The sequence below is a fragment of the Chiloscyllium plagiosum genome, chromosome 2 (genome assembly GCF_004010195.1).
Source record: "Chiloscyllium plagiosum isolate BGI_BamShark_2017 chromosome 2, ASM401019v2, whole genome shotgun sequence".
Taxonomy (NCBI): domain Eukaryota; kingdom Metazoa; phylum Chordata; class Chondrichthyes; order Orectolobiformes; family Hemiscylliidae; genus Chiloscyllium; species Chiloscyllium plagiosum.
The window spans coordinates 53445688-53470006 of NC_057711.1; the positions used below are offsets into that span (position 1 = coordinate 53445688).

The window sequence follows — 24319 nt, forward strand, 5'->3', positions numbered from 1 at the left end:
AGGAGCTATAAACCTGCACTCCAAGGTCTCTTTGTTCAGCAACACTCCCTAGGACCTTACCATTAAGTATATAAGTCCTGCTAAGATTTGCTTTCCCAAAATGCAGCACCTCGCATTTATCTGAATTAAATTCCATCTGCCATTTCTCAGCCCATTGGCCCATTTGAGGTAACCTTCTTTGCTGTCCACTACACCTCCAATTTTGGTGTCATCTGCAAACTTACTAACTGCACCTCTTATGCTCACATCCAAATCATTTATATAAATGATGAAAAGTAGTGGACCCAGCACTGATCCTTGTGGTACTCTACTGGTTATAAGCCTCCAGTCTGAAAAACAACCCTCCATCATCATCCTCTGTCTTCCACGTTTGAGCCAGTTCTGTATCCAAATGGTGAGTTCTCCCTATATTCCATGAGATATAACCTTGCTAATCAGTCTCCCATGGGGAACCTTGTCGAAAGCCTTAGTGAAGTCCATATAGATCACATCCACCGCTCTGCTCTCATCAATCCTCTTTGTTACTTCTTCAAAAAATTCAATCAAATTTGTGAGACATGATTTCCCATGCATAAAGGCATGTTGGCTATCCCTAATCAGTCCTTGCCTTTCCAAATACATGTACATCCTGTCACTCAGGATTCCCTCCAACAACTTGCCCACCACTAACATTAGGCTCATTGGTCTATAGTTCCCTGGCTTGTCCTTACCACCCTTCTTAAACAGTGGCACCACGTTAGCCAACCTCCAGTCTTCCGGCACCTCACCTGTGGCTATCAATGATACAAATATCTCAGTAAGCGGCCCAGCAATCACTTCCCTAGCTTCTCACAGAGTTCTAGGGTACACTTGATCTGGTCCAGGGGATTTATCCACCTTTGTATGTTTCAATACACCCAGCACTTCCTCCTTTGTAATATGGACATTTTTCAAGTTGTCACCATCTATTTCCCTATATTCTATATCTTCCATGTCCTTTTCCACAGTAAATACTGATGCAAAATAGTAATTTAGTATCTCCCCCACCTCCTGCGGCTCCACACAAAGGACCTTTGAGGGCTCCCATTCTCTCCCTAGTTACCCTTTTGTCCTTAATGTATTTGTAAAAAGACTTTGGATTCTCCATAACTCTATTTGCCAAAGCTATCTCATGTCCCCTTTTTGCCCTCCTGATTTCCTTCTTGAGTATACTCCTACTGCCTTTATCAGTAAGTTGAAAGAAGGAAGAGCAGAAAGTACTGAAGGTCTTGATTTATTCAAGACATTGGAATTGTTGTGGAATTTGACCATATACAGGAACACCATCGCCAAACTATATGTAAATATTTTGCAGAAATATATTTTTGATATTTTTGGTGACCTGATTGATCATCAGACCTGGAGTAATGATGGATCATTGTCTGAAAGGCAACTTCGTGCCATCCTTCTCACTGTTGCATGTGACTACAACTATGGCAACTGTGCCCAGAATGCAAGTGAACTGTTTAACATGTGGGAGAATACCAAAAACCTGAGTGTGTAAGTAGTGGAGTTAACATTATTTTCTTGCTGTTTTTAGCTATTTGAGTGTCAAAATGCCTAGAGATTCAATTATAATCTCAAATGATTTTTAAAGAATATTTGTTTGGCGCTTGCAATGTACCTATGCTTTAGGAACGATGTGGTGAAACATGAGAGGGTTCAGAAAAGATTTACAAGGATGTTGCCAGGGTTGGAGGGTTTGAGCATTAAGGAGAGGTTGAATAGGCTGGGGCTGTTTTCCCTGGAGCATCAGAGTCTGAGCGTTGACCTTATAGAGGTTTAATAAAATCATGAGGGGCATGGATAAGGAAATAGCCAAGGTCTTTTTCTCAGGGTAGGAGAGAGCAAAACTAGAGGGGACCGGTTTAAGGTGAGGGGAGAAAGATTTAAAAGAAACTTAAGCAACTAATTTTTCAAGTCAAAGGTGCTGCGTATATGGAACAAGCTGCCAGAAAAAGTGGTGGAGACTAGTACAATTACAACATTTAACAGGCATTTGGATTGGTATATGCATAGGAGGGGTTCAGAGGGATATGGGCCAAATGCTGGCAAATGGGACTAGATTAATTTAGGATATCTGGTCGACATGGACTGAAGGATCTGTTTCTGTCCTGTGTAACTCTATTCAATGTGCCTCACAAGTATTGTTTATCCATACTGGAAAAAAAAGCCTCCAAGGAGTCACATAACTAGAGTGCATGTCAGTCAACTCTACTTCAAAATACAATCCAAAATGAAAGAGATAATGGACAAAAGCTCACATTGGTCTAGTATTTTGCACAATTTCAGGACATCACAAAATGCTTTGTCACCAATAGAAAGGAATTTCTGAAAAGTAGCCATTGTAATAGAGTATAGAAAGGTGCAGAGGGAATTTGCAGCTTCTAATAATTCCTGATGCTCTATAGTGATGAGTTTATTAAGTGCAGAGCCCTGTGCTTCCACTGTCACACCATTCTTTGGTCAGTTGCCTCTATTAAGTCACTTGCCATTAGTTTGGGGTTCAGTTACAAAGGAGCTGCTTAAACCACATTAAACAGGCCAGTTTAAACTTTTCATTAAATACTAATGCTCCAGTGGTCTCTAGAGCTCTCACCACTGCTGCAAAACTTTTTTGTTATCTTACTGATTTTAAATTTTGGGAAGAGGCCAATTAAGTGGGATTGAACTGAGCATAATAAGACTCATGATAAGGTATCCTAACTCTGCTTTCAGTTGAGAGCGCACATCCGGTCTTTTAACTGGTCATCCCAGAGACAAATGTGATGCTGGGAATTTAATACAAAAAAATTTTTAGATTCATCTGTTGTCAGTGCAGGATTCTTAAACATCCTCATTACATGCAGAACTGAACTCTGAGTTTTATGCCCTCACAAAGTGTGTACCTGTTACAATGCACTGCAACACATTTATTATACATAATGGGGGCTGTATTTGAAGTTCATAATTTAACTGTTTTGAGTTGTTAAAACCTTATGACTTGTAGATAAAGGCCTTTAAATTGTCAAGCTTTCATTGGATTTTTTTTTGTGCCTGAAAATGTAATTTCACTGATTAGACCACTGCACCAAGTTTACTGCTTTGGAACCATTTTCCATTTTTACCCATCATCCTGATCAGTGATCAGGGAGCTAGAAGATGGTCTCCATAACATGCTTCTGAAGAATACAAAAAATGTCACACAACTATACAAATCTTTTTGTTATTAAAATTGTTGTTATATATTATGTAATTAGGAACCTATTTAAATAGGATTGTCTTCCGCGAGATGGCTGCTTTGGAATTAACAAGGCTTATTTTAAATTAAGGTTAATCAATAGTAGCCTAATGGAAACTTAAGAAAATAAATCTCCTTTTAACCTTTTAGCACAATTGAAAACTCCACACCAATGTCTACGCTCCACAGGATTACAGTTTTTACGGGAACCAAACCAGTATTATTTTCAGGTTCTCTTCTCCCTGTTTCAGCGAATCATGTCATCTGGTGCCTGGTCATCTAGTTACCAGAGAAGTCCCAAACCTATTACCACCAGTAAAACTCACTTTAATAATTCTTTCTCCCATTGGCTATGTCAAGATAAATTGGAATTCCTTTGATTGCTATGAGATGCATCTCTTTGACCAAAGAATCTTTCATTCTGTAATCTGCTTTGTAGTTCATAGAAATGTCACATTCTTTTGCTGATCACACCAGCTGCAATTCTTTATTTCCTTATGAGTCCCTTCTCTTTTCTTCTTCCTCCATTTGTCTCTATGTCTCTCTCTCTCTCCTTCCCCCCCGCCGACTTTTCCCTCTCTCTCTCTCTTTATCTCTTTCTGTCTGTCTTTCAGTCTCCCTCTCTCTCTATTTATATGTCTGTTCAAAGTTTCAGGAACAGAAAGTCATCCCATCATCAGCCACACTTAAGTGCTGAAAAACTCACCAGGCTTGGAAGCATCTGTGGAGAGAGAAGTAGAGTTAATGTTTGACTCTTTTTCAGAACAATGAATAAGAGCTATGTGAGACTCAAAATGTTAATCTGTTCTGTCCCATAAGTGATCACCTGACTCTCCCCATTTTTCCACTTGCATTCAATTAAAACGATGCTTCAATTCACTAATAATTTTTAAAATTTGGCAGCTTGTTGACTGATATTTAAACCTGGCTGACAATAGGTTTTCTCACAAGAAATTTGGTGTTGTCACAAGTGCATTTTGAATACAGAACATTCACTTCAAACATTTCATTATGAAGTTTTGGATGAAAATCCTGTTTTACTGTGTCCTGTGTCTGAATGGCTTCCCTTCAGTTATAACCATGTATTGTGAGGTTTGAAGGTGGTAGCAGCATTCTGCCCGATCAGTCGAGTTTCCAGACAGACTTAAAAAGCTCATTAAATCCTTATGACTGTTTTATGATTATTACTAGAGCTGGCCTGAGTATTGGGCTCGTGCATTGCCTCAGATAGCATGGCAATTATAGTTGTAGTTGCATTGCTCCTTTCATTTAAGGATTAAGATTAAATATGTGGACTCTGAGGTAAGCAATGGGAATATTATAAGAGAAAAATTAGAATAGTTCCAGCACAAATGAGGGCATTCAGTCTATTATGCCTGAGCCAGACTTTCTGAAATATGTAATATTCTCCAATTCCATCCTAACATCACTGTAGGTGTACCTATTCCCATGGGGTTCAGCTGTCCTCCTTCTCATTAAGAATGCTGGAACACCTTCTTCATCCACATACAAGTTACTGACAGTCTGAATCGTTTCCTTAATCATCCTGTTGCTCTTAATGTACTGATAGAATAACTTTGGATTTTCGGGGCTGTTACTGAAAAAAATCCACGAAGGCAAGTATCCCATATCCAAGTCACCCTTCATTTACATGTGCATAATTTATGGCACTGACCCAGCTAGCACAGAACTGGCTCCTAGAGTGAGCAGAACCTCTGACACCCTTTTTATATCTGTCAGCCAGGGCTCCTTGATTGGGCTAGGTTAACAGTACCAATCCGGGAACTCATATTCTATGAGATCCACCTGACTGACCTCATAACAATCACTACAATTACCAGCTGAGTTTTTTTTGTGCCCTCACTTTGTTTTCTTAATTTCCAACATTAAAAGATAAAAGTCCGTAATTTAAATATTGAGAGATTGCAGAGCTCTGGTGCCCATTTACTACTAGGTGTTGTGTTTCTAGTGACTTCTCTCATCTTTATCTCCGTCTGAAATAAAAGCATTTTGTACCATGAAGAAATAGCCAACATTTGTGGCATATCCTTGACTTGAATTATTGCCTTGCTTTCCATCTGTCCCAATGGAGTGTCCAACCTCTTCATTATCTGCTGTGGGATAATCTTTCATCCACTCCAACTAATTTTTAAAAGTTCAGTAACTGAGCAACTAGAGAAACCCATGCACCTCGGGTTTGCCAGAGTATTTGATGTTTTGAAGACTCTTTCAATTTTTGGAAAATCCTATGCAATGTGTTACGACACGGGGTAAACTCTGCTGGTTAATTTAAAACTAGCAATACAGAAAAGATTTATCCCATGCAGCAATCTGTAAAATTTCAAGTGACCAAGAACTATGTAAAGTAAAAATTAACAACTTTATTTCTTAAAGTATAATAGAGAATAATTAACTAACCACTATTTACAATTTCTTTCTCTAACCTGTCTTTTACCTTCCCTTTTATAATACTAGTCTGATAAAACTCCCAATTAAGATTTACAAAACGACACCTCTTATTTCAAAACCAAGCTGCTTTAAATTCTTGTCTTTGGTTCTTCCTGTGTCTTCTTTTCTCCTTGTTAGGAATTTCTGCGTTAGAGATTTTAAGGTACTTTTAAGCAAAGGTACTTTTAAGAGAGAATTTTTTCAAGCAGTCTGCTACTTTGGCAGTTCTCACCTCAACTGTTCAATTTTCCCTGGTCTTATACCTTTTAGCATTGGATTGTGTCATTGGCTTTTAAGATTGTCAATATACTTAATTCAAACTTGATTGGAAGTTGTTTTTTTTTGGGGTATAAATTTAAACTGATTGGCTGAATTCGAATTTGTTTTTGTCTCCAGGCAATGAGCTAATCAAGTTGTTCGACCAATTGTTACGTACATTGTTGCCTTATTGAGAACACTTGGTGCTGTGTCTGGTAGTTCTGCTGTTTTTAACTCTCTTAAACTACACCCACATCTTCATAACTTATGCAATTTCACTACAATATCAGTTTGGAGAGTCCTGTTATAGTAAATAGCCTGGAGCCTTTGGAAACCATGTAAACAATGTTCAATTTGAGCTGCATATATTTCAGGCACTGAATATCCATTCAGGGCAAACCCCTGTAACTGAAGATGGAAGAAAAAAAATACATTGTACATGGATTGTTTAAATTCACATTCAGGGTGCATTCAACTATTTAAGAGCAAAATTATGCAAATGATGGGAATCTGAAATAGAAACAAAGTGTTGCAGAAACTCAGCATGTCTGGCAGCATCTATGGAGAGAGAACAAAGTTAATGTTGAGTCAAATATAATTAATCTTCAAAACTTATTTCATAAGAATTCAGATCAGATTCAAAATGTTAACTGTTTCTCCACAGATGCTGCAAACCAGCTGAGTTTCTCCAGTAATTTGCATTCAAATATGTTGTGTTTAAACACTATCTGCTTCATCTGTTTTGGTTGATACTTTTATTGTAATTGCATTCACTGAGATAGTACTCAGCATATGTTATGTACAGATGGTGCAAAATAAATAATCACTACCAGATTTACTTCCAGATTTTACTACCTTCAAACCATGCCTCTAAATCTGTTGTTCAATTCCAGTTTTATTCCATGTTTATTCTTAATCCATTCCTATATCCATATTCCTTTCCTAAAGTGAATGCCCATATGTAGATAGATCATTTTAACTTCCTTATTGCAGCTTACCATCTGATCTCACAAGGACAATCTATACTGTTGGAGCACGTGCTGACAAGGGCTGGACGTTCATACGTCAGATGTACAATACTTCGCAGGTGGAGGCAGAGAAAAGGAAGATGCTACAAGCCCTGGCACAAAGCAGCAATCCTCAACAGCTAATTGGGTCTGTACATACCTATTCAAAATCTACTAACCAATCGTAAATACATCGCCACGGAAACAGCATTTACATGTGATTTTCTCTCCCTTTCCCTTTCTGCAACGTTCCTTTTCTAATTATATTACAAATTAAATCTTTTTGTTCCTTTCGACATGCGGTTGTTCATAATGTTTGAAATGTGATTTTTACTTGTTTTGTCAGTTTGTCTGCAGACTCAAAAAATATGACTGAGCTGCAGCATTTCTAGCATTTTCTGTTTTAAGCAATATTGTACAGAATTATGTCCACAGAAACTAATAGTATAAACATAAGTAATATTTAGCATAACTACTATGTTGTGAATCATAACTGCCATTTACTGTTAACGTAAAATATCATAAAAGTGAATTGAAAGGGCAGAACAATACATGGGGATTGGAGTGAACTGAGGAAAGATTGTATGACTCAGTCTATTGATTATGTAACTAACAGTCTCTAGGAGGGAGCTGATTAGTCCTCTTCAGTCTGTCTGCAGTTAGTTATGAGTTGGCTTAGTATTTCCCTGTATTTCCCTGGAGATACCAATGTATCTTTACCTAATGTTAATATAGTTAATTAGTCTTAAGCTGATGTTACTTCTTATCTTACCATCATGGAATAAATTACTACTTGTTATTCAAGTATGAACCTCTTTTGCCAGAGACTTAATAATAACTAAGCCTTCACCACTTAATACCAGTCAGCTCTGTAGAATGGTATTAAAAGAAGGCTAAGTGGTAGGCTGTCCAGGCAAGAACAAACCTAACCAAATTAACCTTAACTGCAGACATCTCTCACAATGGCACCCTCAAAAATGGCCAGCAAATCTGATCAGCAGCCAGAAAAGACACTACCTAATGAGATTACATGGACATTCACAGGAAATGTTGTGAACACTGGAGACAGGAAGATCCAGGCTTTTTGAAGAGGAATGTTCAGGCACGCTAGGGACAGGAGGTGGGAATTCCAGATTTGCAAACCAGACAGGAAGACACAGAATGGGATTTGATCAGTTTTGAGCAGTGGTATAAGGGAAATGTGAGAGATACAGAGAGGATATAAAGGATGTGAGCCCTTTTCACATCTTTTTCACCAATCTCACTTATTCACCAAATTAATGAAGAAGTACTCTTCTCATTGCCGGGCTGTTTTTCACTTCCTAACATATTTTATCCGTAAGATTGTGCAAGCCTTACCCATCTCTCTGTATCATGGGGATCAGCTCAAGAGTTGATGAGAAGTCAGTGAGTTACTCACCTATTATATTTTGTTTGTCCACCCTCCTGAAACCACTTGACGGGGGGCTGTAAAATCTAACCCTTGGCTGCTTCTTTTAAAATAAAATCACAATTAATGAATCATGTCCTCAGATTTCTAAAACAAAATATTTTGTGATAAGATCCTCAAATTGTTTTACCTTTGGAATGGAAATATTTTTGGAAAGATGTTTCCTGTGGTATTATAAAAATACATTGTAACTGTTGAAGTAAGAGGAAGTGTTTAGGATTTCTCTACAATTTTCACAGAGAAATCTCCTCCTGCATGGTTGAAATTAAGTAATAATGTCCATAATCACCTAAATTATATCCAGATTACTAGTTTTATTCGAATTTCTGAATCTTTCTTTGATTTAAAAAAAAAACTCTATAACTCCAGATCATTCTTCTGATCTCTTTCTGAGTATTAGGTATTGGTTTGCAGATACTAAGTACGATATTAATGCTTCACTTCCCAGGTTAATGCAAGAAAGCCTGCAACATGAAACAATAAGGGCACAGGAACTACCTTCCATTCTTGCTACTGCTAGCAAAACCTTGGTCGGATATCTCTTTGCTTGGGATTTTGTGAAGGAAAATTGGGATAATATAGTTAAGAAGTAGGTCCTGATGACTTTTTTCCATCTTATTTGGTATGCATATTAGGAGCTTCTTACAATGAAACCTTACTAAAATTGAATTATATTCATAATTATCGTACCAACTGATCCTTTTATGAGCATTTTCATGCTACTTTATAAGCTTCATGATATATGTAAAAATTTGTCAGTTTTACTTAAGCTTATAATTAGCTCTTGGCTTTCTATGTATTGTACTTTTACAAAAATACTTTTTTGTTGGTCTTATCAACCTTAGTTTCCACTTGTAAGATTCTGTGCAGCTGTCTCCTCAAATCCCTCTACTCTTCCACAACAGCCATTGCTTCTATTCACAGATAATACCTGTTATCTCCTCAAACAGTTCTGAGCTTTGTTAAGTAAGATAGCACCTATTCAGTTCTATGCTAGTTATTTCTAACTGGTTTCTCAATCTAGATATGAAATTATTTTATCCTTAGACCATTTCTCTTTAAGGTAACCTATGACCACAATTAAGCTAACTGGTGGTAAATATCAGAACACAAGATGTTAAAATATCTTACATGAAGTGCCTTCCAGTAAGATGTTGTATAATTACAAGTTACTTGCATAGACTTTGCTCAAACAAAGGGAAGATCAATATATTACTGCGAAAGGATCTTAGATTGAAGATGTAGAATCAGCTTGGGTGGAGCTAAGAAACAGCAAGGGACAGAAAATATGGGTGGGGTTTGTTTGTAGGCCACTAACTAATGATAATGTTGGGCATGGTATAAATTTGGAAATTTGAGATACGTGCAATGTGGTGATACTGTAAAAATTAGTGACGAATACTTACATAGACCGAGTTAACCAAATGAACACTCAACCTGTACAGCATGAATTCCTGGATCGTGTACCAGATTAGTTTCTGAGGGAGGGTATTAATGAACCAAGTAGGAATTGGACTGTTTTGAATTTAGCTTTGTGTAATGAGAAATGGATCATAATAACCTTGCTGTAACCTTTTAGAATTAATGAACACTAATATAATATAATTGTACATTAAGTTTGAATCTGACATAATCCATTCTGAAATTAAGTTAGTGAATCTGAAGAAGAGAGGTATAAAGGTATGAGGGATATGTTGGCTATGATTATTTGAAAAAGTATGCTTAAAGATTGACAGTAGGAATGGCTAATATTTAAAGCAATACTACATAATCTATTATACATTATTTATAAAGCATGCATTCCTTTAAGGCACAATCATCCAAATGAAAAGTTAAATTAACTACGTTAATAAAAGAAGTTAATGCATTGCATAACATCAAATGAAGTGGCTTTCAAGGGTGCCAGAAAAAGTAGTTGCCTGAGGATTGGTCACAATTTAAACATGCTAAGAATGACCAAGAAACTAATGAAGAAAGTAAAAAGGATATTCTTTCTTCCAGAAGGCTGTGGAAGTTCAGTCATTTATCGGGTTCAAGATAAAAATTGCTAGGTTTCCAGAAACAAATGACATATAGGGAAATGGAAGCAATGTAGGAGAGTGACATTGAGGCAGGAGAAAAGACCTGACACGTAGAAAGCCGGAGTGATGTTGAGAATCACCTGATTTTAATATTACAGTCAGTTGGATTGGGTGGAAAAGGACTATGTGAGCAAACCATTCCATTTAAACACCTGGTCCAGGCTGGTTTAAATAAAATCAAAGCCATGAAGTCCAAATGTATTGGGATACTGATGACACTTCTGCTTCACACTCTTTTTACCCATCCAGTGCCTTTTTATTGAACTGCTTGTCTGATAATCAATCCTGAATGAGCTATAAATGTCTCCAGTTAATCCTGGGATTATCCACAAGTATGTAGACATACCCATATTCCTGTTTCCCTTTGGAGCTACTGTTTCTGGTTGGCATCATGTATGTCTGACTTGCCCAGACTTGTTTCTCACACTACATATTCAGTATCACCCAGGGCTGCTTATTTTCAACTCTGCACCATTATCTACTTATACATCAGCAGCTAAAGCTGTCTTCACTTCTTTTGTCATCTCAAGACTCAACTCTGTGTGATTGCTTTGCTTTCCCAGAGCATCTTCCACAGTCTGTAAACTGTAGCTTACACAAAACTCTACTTCTGGTATCATTTTAGCATATAATACTTCCTGGTCTTTAACATTTGAAATATAAAATTCTGATCCGTGTGTTTAAACATTTTCAGAGCCTTACTCCTGTAGCAGGCTTTTAGCTCCAAAACATATATGGAATAGGTGTGGATTGTTTAAGTGTTTAAATGCTAAATCAAATCTAACTCTGGCCAGCCAGGTTTCATGAGACAGAAACCTGACAGCTATAGGATGATGAGGATTGCTGGAACCAGAAATGAGTTTTCATTTGTCTGATGTATTGAGTTTTCCTGCAATCCTGTCACTCCTCAAGCATTAAAATCTGTGAAATGTGAGGAAATCCATTCTTACAGGTTTGCTGACTGCCATCTGCTCCCCCCAACTGCCATCAACCATTAACAGCTGCTCCCAAACCCACCAACTCAGAGTGTAGGTCTGGTCATCTGTCATTGTAAGCACTTTCTGCCCCTTTGCTTCTGAACCCACTTCTTCTAACCAATTTCTCCTTTCCCTTTTCCCTGTAATTGGCAGTAGAGCTCTACAATTCCCCTCTGAAATATTTTTTGTCTCTCCTTCACCCTTTTTAAAACACCCTTTGTTGTGAAAAGAACAATCTTTTCTCTAATAGCTTCTGCTTTGTATTGGCATTTTTTTTTCCTTTGTGTGGTCTTCATGTGGATACTTCACAATGTGTTTTTTTTTAAGCATGTTACTAAGGCAAGGTGTTTTTAAAACTAACAAAATATGCTAAATGTGTTCTAATATATAATGCTACTTGACTTACTGTAAATAAATGTTTAACTTTATAAACACTATCAGATTTCAGCTTGGATCATTTACTATTGAAACCATCATTGCTGAAACTACATCCCATTTTTCAACAAAGACTCGCCTGTTTGAGGTTAGTGTCATGTTAATTATGTAGCAGTTGCAAAGCATTTTATTTCTTAGAAATGTTGTTTAAGATAAATTGATTACGCTATGATGAATTAAAAATGCTTATTGAGGAGTTGTGGTATGGCCTATTCCCGACTGTTTGCCATTTGGAATGCTACGTAGACAGTTTGTGACTTGCTCTGAGATTCCCAATCGATAAACATACGTAGCAGTTTATGGGCCTTATTCGTACTAAATCTAAGATAAAGAAGTGGGCATATTCCCAAATGTCATTGAAAGAAAATTGTCCTATATTTATAATCTAGTCAGAAAATATGTTTTTCAGTTTCCATGTCATTTGCTAAACTAACGGTGGCACAGTGGTTAGCACTGCTGCCTCACAGCGCCAGAGACCCGGGTTGTTAGGTAAGGGGTAAATGTAGGGGTATGGAGTGGTTTTCGCTTCGGTGGGTCGGTGTGGACTTGTTGGACTGAAGGGCCTGTTTCCACAATGTAATCTAATCTAAAAAATCTAATCTAAACTGACTTCTTTTAATCACAGGTTCAAACATTTTTTGATTCACTGAAGGACGAGGGTTCACAGTTGAGGGCTGTCCAAGAAGCACTCGAAATAATTCGTCTGAACATTCAGTGGATGGACAAAAATTTGAAAAGCCTAGAAGAGTGGCTATAGAATTTATTCTGTCTTTTCTCTTCAGTAAATACACCTATGTGCTAAGTGATGCTAAATTGCAGTAGTATAAAGCAGGATGAAGTCAGTAGTCACTCACAGTAACATCAGTTTGCACTATTGGAGGATTGTAGTTAGCTCAGGGTAACTTACTGTTTGTTCAATCATTGAAATTTAATTGAGATTGTGAGGAGCTGCAGACCAAACTCTAGGAATCTGGTGATGGGTGAATGAATTTACAAAAGAAAAATAAGCAAAAATAGTTATTTTGAGTTCTTGGTTTTAACCATTTAGCATGTGAGTGGGGAGATCAAGAATGTGTGTTAGGTAGCATATAAAGACAGAATGTTCAGCTCATCCAGCAATGTAACTTTCTGTTTTGCCATGTGCTTTGCAGTAGGCATAATGTTTTAATGTTGGATGTGGCATATTGCTGCTGGCCCTCACCATAATAATAGCAACTACTGAAAAGTGGATACTCAATCCTTTGTAAGGCAAATTCATGGCCTTTAGCACAAAGCTAGTCATATGTAGTATATGATGTATTTCCTTATATTGTATTAGAAATACAAGCAAAATGAACCCATATAACCTGAATTCCTACATCATTATTGAAGCCACTGTTTTGACCGAAAAGAATGTGATCCCCAAAATGCTGGATCCAACAAAACAAGAAATTGATTTTATCCAGTTGTTATGACCTAGTAGCTCCAGCTACTGTGTATTTTTATTAGTTGACCATCACCTGCAAGCTGAATCAACTGAATTATACATTTTTTGTTAAAAAATGACTTGGCTATGTATTACGGAAAGAACTGTGAAGCTCTGAGTTTACAATACCACCTTTTATTCGAGGATACTATGGTGACCCTGTCGAGCTTTGCAATCATGTGGCCAGATTCACTCGAATAAGTTTGTACCGTGTCCCACTCACAGTCATCTATATTTATTTAACAGATTAATGCATTTTATGTTTGCAAATTGTATGAGACAACCAATCAAAGTTTAACAGAATTTTAAAAAAAGGCTACTTCTGCGCTTTAAATCAGAATGTATCACAATTGAGTGAATTACAAACAGTTATCCTGTCAATAAATGCAAAATGTATTTACAAATGACGGAAGTTAGGCATGGACTTTGTGCTATGAAAAATCTAAAGGATGTGCAAAGAATGTAACTAATTCTAGTGTTAAATGAATTATTAACCTCAGGTACTGACAATAACGTGGATTAAGAAATGTTAAGTGTGATATTTACTGACAAATCTGGATGGTCTGCTTATGCAAAAGAATCATGTTCTCTGTAAATAAGCTGAGTAAACTGAGAGTACTGGTGCAATGTTACTGATGCAAAGAAGTCAATCCACAAAAGTACACCTATGACCAAGTAATTTGCGTTTTGACCTTTATTCTCGTCTTTTCCCTTACCATCAGGTGAACACATTTTGTTTCTTCATAATTGCCATTAGCAAACTTCTGAAATGTACTTTCTAGCCATTGAAGCCACTTTTTGTGGGAAAATTAGAAATATGTAATAAATAGTTTGTCCTATGTATGTAACCTTAAATGGAAGCCATATTCACAAATTGAAAAACAAAAGGAAAGGTACCCAAAATAATGCTAGATATTGACACTGCTCATCTCTCAGGTCTAAGGCTTTAACTATACATATGTGGTTTGTAAGAGTTTAATGGTTTAGAGTGAAAATAGAACTGCTACAATTTGGAAAACTACACATTATTTTTGAAATTTTAATAAAACTTCATTAATCATTTAATTTCAGTTTGCAGTTGCTTGACAAACTTTCAAATATATCTTTTAACTGTTTAAAATGTGGCGTTATATGTATTTAAGTTTTTTTTAATTCTTTCAAACTTGTATGATTGCACAATATTTTTGCTTGTAATTAAGATAGATCTTTTATGAACAATGACAAAATGTTTAAATTACTATTCCTTCTCATTTGTTTCTCTGAGTCTGATTAGTAAATTTTATCAAAATTTTGGATTGGTAGCTTTGGTTATTCACAAACAAATGTACTGCAAAACATTGGTGCAGTTTGTGAAGTATAAATAAATTGTTTGATGATGGCATTTCTGAATAGACAGCTCTGGAAATTCGTCTTTGTATAGTTTTATAAATTCATGCAAGTGTGTCTTTTACTTGATTAACTTGATGTGAAAGCATTGCTGAAAGGCTATCACTTAATGTATTTTGAGCTGATCAATTCCAAATTGAAATTTATAGTCTGAAATCCATATTGTAAACAGAGATTTTGAGTATTGACAGCTTATACCATGTCATTGTGATGTTTCCAAAGTAGATCATCCAAGCATGTTTTGACATTTTCCATGACCTATTATCTGTATTTCTGGAGAACATTGACTGCGTTTGACAGCACAAATAATATTGACATCTTGCAGGATTTGCTAATAAATAAGCAAAAAGAAATTATGTTGCAAGTGTAATACAGCATCACATCTTGCTTTGACAGAAAGCAACAATTGGGTATATTATATTCTTTGGAATCCTTCCATCTGGGTAAGATAATGGACATACTAGACGTGATGCAGAATACTTCTTTGACAATTTCCTGGTGTAATATATTACAGAACCAATTAGCAATAAAGGTATTTTGGATCTAGAATTGCGCAACGTGGATGGGTGCATTTTTGTTTTATTCATCATGGGATGTGGGCATCACTGCTGAACCAGCATTTATTCCCCATCCCTAAATGCCAAAGGAGAGTTAAGGGTCAATCACATTGCTGTGGATTTGGATTTACATGTAAGCCAGAGCAGATAAGGATGTCAGTACTTTCCCCCCAAAAGACATTAGTTAACCAGATGGGTTTTACCCCAACAATTGAGTCATTGTTAGACTCTTAATTCCCGATGTTTAATGAATTCATATTCCACCATCTGCCATAGCCGGATCCCCAGAACATTATCTGGATCTCTGGATTAACAATTCAGTGATAATACCACGAGGCGATCACCTCCCCAAAATTAGTAAAGCCATAATACTGGAAAATACTTAGCATAAAATAGAATTCCACATTATGTCTGAAAATGACAAACTGCAATTCCAAACAAGAATCTTAAACAACTGGGTTGAATGGGTATATAGGCTAAGAGGTATGGCAGGAAACAGACAATAGAAAAGTTCATGAAAAAGGAAGAAGTAAATTAAACTATTCAGGAGCATGTAAAAGCTCTTATTAACTGCTTAAACTAGGTAAAGGGGAAGAGAGAAGCTAAGTAAATCCCTTTAAAACAACAGAAATAATAAATGGAGAATGAGGAAATGACAAAGGCATTAAGTGAATATTTTGTTTTCATCTTCACTGTAGAAGGTACAAGTTACAAATCAGAAATTAGGTTCGTTGGGATGTGATGGAGGATATGGAATGCTAATTGAATTGAGAAAACTTAGGTAATTGACACCAAAACAGAAAAGGTACTGGAGAAATCCAAGGGACTAAATTCCAACAAATCTCTGGGAATTGGTGGTCTACGTCCTAGGGTTCTAAAAGACAGAGCATAAGAGATGATGGATGCATTAACAGCAATTTCCTAAAATGTTCTTTGTTCTCACAGATTGGAGATTAGCAACTTTAGAATAGATATTAAGAAAAGGGAGGGGAAGAGAGAACAGGGACTGGCCAAAATGGTTCTTTTTCAGAAAGCCACTCCCTATGGAAAATTTTTATCTTCTCACATTTTACAGTGTATGTGAGGTTTTTGGATTTATTTAAAGAGATAAGGATTTATACATGGAGATGGGCAATATTTTAGTAAATATGGAGGATTAGTTAATAGACAGGAATCAGACAAGAGTTAAAAAAATGTTCAAGTCGGGGGATCCAAGATGGTGGCAATCTGAGAAGATCGCATTGCAGAGCTTCGCATCGCAGCACAAGCAGGACGAATTTTTACCCTGCTCAACACAGGCCATTATGATATCTTGGGACTCCAGAAAGATCGTGGAGTCCCAAGAAACTTCTAAAAATTAACTTACCTGTGTTTCCAGCCATCCAGAGATTCCGAAAAAGGAAGGAGGAGCATCCGAGGCTGGGTCTGCAGTTCAGCCTGCAGTAGCCTCAGAGCCGATTACTTTCCAGGCCCTGGTGAATGAGTTCTCGAAATCTCATGAGATGCTGGAGAAACAGAGTGAAGAGAAGCTGGCTCCAATCTCTCATGGTGCAGAAGCATGAGCAGCGGCTGGGAGACCTGGAGAAGAGGATGGATGAGGTGGAACACAGGGTCACAATGGTGGAAGCTGATGCCAGTTCATCCAAGGATAAGATCCAAGCTCTGGAGATGCAGATCCGTAATTTGAGCAACCAAGTGGATGATCTTGAGAACAGGGGTAGGAGAAAAAACATTCGGATCGTCGGTCTGCCTGAGGGTAAGGAAGATGAGTGGCCTGCGGAAGTTGTTGAGGACTGGCTGCCAAAATTCCTTGACTTGGAGGCTGGCATGAGAGGATTGAAGATAGAGATGGCTCCCCAGGTCGCAGCGCGGAGATCATGTCTGGGTCAACGTCCTCGTCCTCTCCTAGTACAGTTCCATCATTACCAGGATAAGGAGAGAATCATGGAGGCTTCCAGAGTCCAGGGGAAGGATCTGAAGGGCCTAATTTACAAGGGCTGTAAGATCATGTTCTTTCAGGACTTCTCAGCGGCAGTGATCCAGAAAAGAAAATCTTACGAGGTGTCAAGAGAAGACAGAGGGAGCTTGGGATTCAGTACTCCCTGAGGTATCTGGTGGGGCTTTAGTTCACCTTAGATGGATCCATGCATCTATTTGACACGTTGGAGAAGGCAAGAAACTTTGTGGACAAACTAACCTAATTTGAACAATTTTAGTATGTATAAATAGTGTTGTTTGGATATGTGTTTATTATTCTGTAAAAGAAACGGAGGAAGTCCGGTTGGAGCTTTATCTTTCTTTTCTTTTCCTCTATTGATAATAATTTGATTAAAACTATGTCTGGCGGCGGTTGAGAAGTACATTTTCAATTTCTAAGTTAGGATATACCAAAGGATGGATGGGGTATTCCCCTTTCTTTTAAAAAAAATATTTTTTTATTCATATTGGTATTCTATGGGGTGTTTATTCTTTTCTGCTTGTGTTTGCGGTGCAGCTCTAGCTGGGAGAAGTGAAGGTGGTTGGGATAGTTAGATGTCTATTTATGGGAAGATTGGGATGGGCAGGGGATGAGTTCCCCTACTTAACACTGTTAGCGCTTGATATGTTGGTTTGTTTTTTTTATTCTCAATAGTTTTGTAGATTTGTTAAATATAGTGATTTTATTTTATGTAGTTTTTATATTTGGTGGATTATGTGATACTAAGACTCAGTAGTTTGTGATTCAGGTTCCTCCTCTCTGGAATTTAAATGTTATTGCAGAAGATTATGGCGAATGATTTGATTAAATGGTGTACCTGGAATATCAATTAAGAGGAAGAAGGTACTCTTGAGTCTTAGAAAGGAGAAGGTGGATATTGCTTTGTTACAGGAGACACATTTGGATGACAAGGAGTATCTGAAATTACAGCAGGATGGCTTTGACCGAGTTTATTTTTCATCATTTAATACCAGAAGTAGGGGAGTGGCTATATTGGTTAGGAAGAATCTCCCATTTAAGTTGTTGGAGTGTGTTAAAGACACACACGGGAGGTTTGTAATTCTTAAAGCCTTGATAAATGGGGAAGAATGTGATGTTTTAAATGTTTATTGCCCTCCAGCTCATCCCCTTAAATTTTTGGCAGACACTTTTTCTAATCTGTTAAGTCTCAAGTCCAGGCACATCATCATAGGGGGAGATTTTAACTGTCTCATGGATCCCACAGTAGACAAGTTGCCCAAAGATCCTTCAATATCCTCTGTACAAACTAAACAGTTAGTGGGACTGTGTGGGGAGCTAGGGTTGGTGGACGTCTGGAGGCATCTCCACCCTACAAGTAGGAATTTTATGTTTTTCTCCAATCCACACGGATGTCACATGAGGATTGATTTTCTTCTGAGCCCTTTGGTAACCCTGGATCTTGTATGTTTGGTAATATTACCATCTCTGATCATGCTCCAGTGTACCTTATGTTTAAGATTAAGGACATTACAATGGGTTTGAGGTACTGGTGAATGGATCCCTTTATCTTCAAGGATAATAAGTTTGTGGAGTATTTCTCTCGGGAATTTCGGGCATTCTTAGACATCAACATAGGCTTGGTTGATAGCTCATCCATTCTCTGCGAAACTGCCAAAGCTTATGCCATAGGGTTAGTTGTTTCATATTCCGCCAGTAGGAAGTGGCAGAGGAATGAGCAGCAACGTCTCCTTGAAGCACGGTTGAAGGCAGCCAAGATTACGGCACTGCGGCCTGCATTAAATTCCGTGCAAATTGATGTGTAATTCCAAATTTATAGCCCTCCCTTTTAGGCCAACCACAAAGTCAGGCAATTTCTCATATTGCTCGCAGTGATCAATAGCAAAGAATTACAGATGCGTGAAATCAGAAACAAAACCAGAAATTGCTGTAAAAAACTACTGAGCAGGGCTGGCAGCATCTGTGAAGAGAAAGCAGAGTTAAGTGACTCTTCAGAACTCTCGGAAAGTGGACATGTTGCTGAAGGGCACTGTGCTACATCGATGTCACACCTGCACCAAGTATCTGCAGCATACACAGCAAAAATACTGAATGCACTTTAACAAAATATTATGTCTTAAAGTCTAAGGGGAGGAGTCTTTAGTTAATTCTCAGAGGCTGTTTTCAGCTGGAGGATACCAGTAAGTAAACATCCCTGTCAGCAAATTAGCAAAGCTGTCTCTTAGCAGCCATATCTGAGGTAATATTTCCCACAATGCAACTGTTAAGGGCAGTTCCTGGCTGACCTGGTGTGCACCTGAGATTTAAATACAGCTCCAGCAGTAGTGAGTAATTCTGTAGCTAGTGAACACAAGACAGCATGAGAGCAGTGGCATAGAGGAATGGTGCATACATAATATGGTAAGCAGCAGAGCATTACATCAGACAACTCATAGGGCTCACAGAAAGAAATCCTCTGGGACACTCCCAAAATTGATTTGAAGTCAAGTTTTGGTAAAATTCTTCCAATTGTCTTTATATCTACATTAGACTAATTTTACAACATAATAGATAAAGCATATTTATCGTATCGAATACTTCTATGACTTTTGACAGATTGATCAGACCTACAAAAGTGAGTTCACTTCTTTCTTTCAGATAGATTCTTCAGTCAGAACACTGCTCGCCAGTGGTCTCTTTGGAAGTAGGACTTTTAATCTCAAGAAATTTCAAGGCCCTCCCTCTCCACTTCTAAATAGGGCCTTGTCACCCTTTGATTGACCTAGCATGTTCTTTTAATTTATCTTAATTATTTATGGTTTTTGTGCATAATGAATCTTGATAATATAATTGTTCAACGTGTTTCCTGAATTAATTTTAAATACATGTCCTTACTTAATTTGTACAACACCTTTTTTCAGTTATTTTGTTATGAGCTGATTTAAACACAATCTTTGCTTCAGTTTGTGTACATGTCCCAACGTTTGATTTCTAACTCTTAAGTAAGTAAGAAGATTTTAAGAGTTTAGATTAATCTTTCACATAAAACATTTTGTAGAGCATATATAATACAAACCTGCATGAGTTTAAAGTCAGTTCTTATAATAGAACTAATAATTATGGTTAATTCCTGAAAACATGAATACCTAAAGCTTGAAATTTAGTGAATTGTCTGCCTTTACTGCTGATGTCCAACAAAATTGCCATGGTTATGGAATTTATATTTTTAATTACTCAAACATTATAATTCTATTAGTGGTGCATGTAGTTTGTTAAACTTAGAAGAGCACTGTTTCAAAATTGCAATGCCCTGTGTTTTATAATCTAATGATTCTGAAAGGGCTAATGTTTGAGACTATGTTAAACTCCACCAATCTGAGGATGTCGCATGGACTTAAGTGGGGAAATGCTGAACAGCTTATGATCTCATAGATGGTGATCTATATCCTATATATTCTCATGGTCTCAGGAACAATGTCTTAACTAATATCCGATTTCCATAATGCAATATGCACACGTTTAAGACAACAGCCTCTTCTTGTTAAGCCTCCTTGCTGGCAACAACTATCCCAACCACAAGCAGGTAATCATTAGTATTGGAGAACATTCAACATTATTTATATCATGTATTTCTTCTAAAAGATTACTTTTTTTAATGAGTTCTAACCAAAGCTTTTCAAATATTTATTAATTCAACCATTGTCTTCAATTACAATGAATTGACTTTTCCTATCTTAAAATCAATTATTCTGAGCTAGCGTAATTTATTTCCAGTACAATAATATTAAAAAGTACCTACTGTCAAGAAATCATGTTACTTTTAAAGTGCCTTCCTTTGGTCCTGTTAGCTAATCCAGTAAATTTTAATCTGAGAATGATTGGTCTTCACTAAAAAAAATCTTTTCAGCTACCTTGCAAAGTGTAAGCGGTACTGCCATAAGAGGAACAGTCAATGTAATGTAAAATGTAAAAGGAGGTGCCAATGTAACAGAGGAAAGCTGCAATCACTTCACCGGTTCCAAGAGGGGGAAGCACAGGACATTACTTTTGTTTGTGTCTCCCTAGTAACCCTACAGCCTCACAGACCAGCTAGAACTGGGTTACCCAGTGCTGGTTATATTGTATCTCAATTGTACTCAATCAGTTGTACATAGTTGACTAATATTTTCCATTTCTAGTTACACAGTTGCTGTTCTGTTTACAGTTTGTCTGATTTTATTTTGTGGCTTGTATAAAGGTGCCTCCTGAGCTCTGTTGTTCAGATTCAGGTTTCATGTTTTGGTTACTGCTGTAAACAAATGAGATCTGTCGGAGCCTCTCTGTAATACCAACTGCTACCAAACTTGAATCTCACACTAACTGGACAAGTGAGTATTCTTACAAAGAATGTAAGTAAATCTCACATACTGCTCTGATGCACATCTTAAACTACTTTATAGTGCATTTTATCTGATTTAAGACAATATTTTGAATTAGGAATGAAAGAAAATGATGATGAGGAACATTCATGGTCATGTGAAACTCTAAACAGTAAGTTACTATGTTGTACTTCAAAGATATTTTATTATAAATTTTGAAATATTCTAAGCATTTTTACTTGTTGTACAATGTTAGGGTATAGAAGGAGGCCTTTTTGATAAGTCGATAAGTCCCATATTTTATTCACTCAAGCACTTATCACATTTTCTTTTGAAAGTTACTTTTAAATCTGTTTTACCACCCTTTCAAGCAATGCACTCAAGACTGTGAACCTGTAGATTCTCAGCAATCTCTAGTATTCATGTTTATTATGTATCTTCCTATTATCATCATTAAAGCAGATAATTTGGACATCATCACATTGCTGTTTCTGTTTTGTAACATTTGGTTGTGCTACACAGTGGCCACACTTCAGAAATACTAAGTTGGTTACATAGTACCTTGGGAGATTCTGAGGTCATCAAAGACACTATCGAAATGCAATTTCCAAAGAAGAGTTATATTAGATTCAAAATGTTAACACTGCCACACTCTCTCTTCATTGATGCTGCAGACCTGCTGAGATTTTTCTGGAATATTTTAATACTTCATATTTCCAGCATCCACATTATTTTATTTTTATCTAAATGGGAGTACTTTATTTTGATTAATTCTTACTTGCTCAGTTACCAAGTATACATGTAGTCCATAGCCAATTCATCAATTGTATGTTTTTGATTTTAAAGGATTCTGGGTTTATGCTCGATGGAGTTTAGAAGGATGAGGGGGATCTAATTGAAACTTACAGAATATTGAACGGCCTAGCGAGAGTAGATGTTGGGAAGTTGTTTCCATCAGTCAGAGAGACTAGAACCTGAGGGCATAGCCTTAGAGTAAAGGGAAGACCTTTTAGAATGGAGATAAGGAGAAACTTCTTCAAGCTAGAGAGTGGTGAATCTATGGAATTCATTGTTGCAGAAGGCTGTGGAGGCCAGATTATTGAATATGTTTAAGACTGAGATAGATAGGTTCTTGAGCATCAAGGGGATCAAAGGTTACAGGGAGAGAGCGGGAGAATGGGGTTGACAAACTTATCAGACATGATTGAATGGGGGAGCAGACTCAAAGGGGTGAATGGCCTAATTTCTGCACCTATGTCTTATGGTCTTAAGGTCTTAGAGTCATAGAGTCATTGAGATGTACAGCATGGAAACAGACCCATCGGTCCAACCTGTCCATGCCGACCAGATATCCCAACCCAATCTAGTCCCACCTGCCAGTACCTGGCCCATATCCCTCCAAACCTTTCCTATTCATATACCCATCCAAAAGCCTCTTAAATGTTGCAATTGTACCAGCCTCCACCACATCCTCTGGCAGCTCATTCCATTCACGCATCACCCTCTGCGTGAAAAAGTTGCCCCTTAGGTCTCTTTTATATCTTTCCCTCTCACCCTAAACCTATGCCCTCTAGTTCTGGACTCCCTGATCCCAGGGAAAAGACTTTGTCTATTTATCCTATCCATGCCCCTCATAATTTTGTAAACCTCTATAAGGTCACCCCTCAGCCTCCGACGCTCCAGGGAAAACAACCCCAGCCTGTTCAGCCTCTCCCTATAGCTCAGATCCTCCAACTCCGGCAACATTCTTGTAAGTCTTTTCTGAACCCTTTCAAGTTTCACAACATCTTTCCGATAGGAAGGAGACCAGACTTGCACGCAATATTCCAACAGTGGCCTAACCTTCCCATTAAGTATATAAGTCCTGCTAAGATTTGCTTTCCCAAAATGCAGCACCTCGCATTTATCTGAATTAAACTCCATCTGTCACTTCTCAGTCCATTGGCCCATCTGGTCCAGATCCTGTTGTAATCTGAGGTAACCCTCTTCGCTGTCCATTGCACCTCCAATTTTGGTGTCATCTGCAAACTTACTAACTGTACCTCTAATCTCGCATACAAATCATTTATGTAAGTGACAAAAAGTAGAGGGCCCAGCACCGATCCTTATGGAACTCCACTGGTCACAGGCCTCCAGTCTGAAAAACAACCCTCCACCACGCTCTGTCTTCCACCTTTGAGCCAGTTCTGTATCCAAATGGCTAGTTCTCCCTGTATTCCATGAGATCTAACCTTGCTAATCAGTCTCCCATAGGCAACCTTGTCGAATGCCTTACTGAAGTCCATATAGATCACATCTACTGCTCTGCCCTCATCAAGCTTCTTTGTTACTTCTTCAAAAAACTCAATCAAGTTTGTGAGACATGATTTCCCACACACAAAGCCATGTTGACTATCCCGAATCAGTCCTTGCCTTTCCAAATACATGTAGATCCTGTCACTCAGGATTCCCTCCAACAACTTGCCCACTACTGAGGTTAAGCTCACCGGTCTATACTTTCCTGGCTTTTCTTTACCACCCTTCTTAAACAGTGGCACCACATTAGTCAACCTCCAGTCTTCCGGCACCTCACCTGTGACTATCGATGATACAATTGGCTCAGCAAGAGGCCCAGCAATCACTCGATCTATCCTGTCTATACCTAACATATGCTTCCTTCTTTTTCTTAACCAAACCCTCATTTTCTTTAGTCATCCAGCATTCCCTCTCTTAACTGGGTTCTC

General features: G+C 37.6%; 2 protein-coding genes across 3 annotated transcripts in view; both read left to right on the plus strand.

Moving 5' to 3' along the window:
• The window catches only part of LOC122559783 (leucyl-cystinyl aminopeptidase-like), a 121092-nt gene extending 106352 nt beyond the window's left edge, over positions 1-14740 (plus strand). For both annotated transcript variants that reach the window (XM_043709804.1, XM_043709814.1), the window contains exons 14-18: positions 1334-1518; positions 6938-7099; positions 8850-8990; positions 11901-11982; positions 12520-14740. In XM_043709804.1, the coding sequence (XP_043565739.1) occupies positions 1334-1518; positions 6938-7099; positions 8850-8990; positions 11901-11982; positions 12520-12651 (702 nt within the window). In that variant the 3' untranslated portion in view covers positions 12652-14740. The remainder of the gene's footprint in view (positions 1-1333; positions 1519-6937; positions 7100-8849; positions 8991-11900; positions 11983-12519) is intronic.
• A 3598-nt stretch (positions 14741-18338) lies between these two features.
• LOC122559790 (2'-5'-oligoadenylate synthase 1-like) overlaps positions 18339-24319 on the plus strand; it is a 47058-nt gene continuing 41077 nt past the window's right edge. Inside the window, exon 1 of the mRNA XM_043709829.1 lies at positions 18339-21605. The gene's annotated coding sequence lies outside the window, so the exon portion shown is untranslated. The remainder of the gene's footprint in view (positions 21606-24319) is intronic.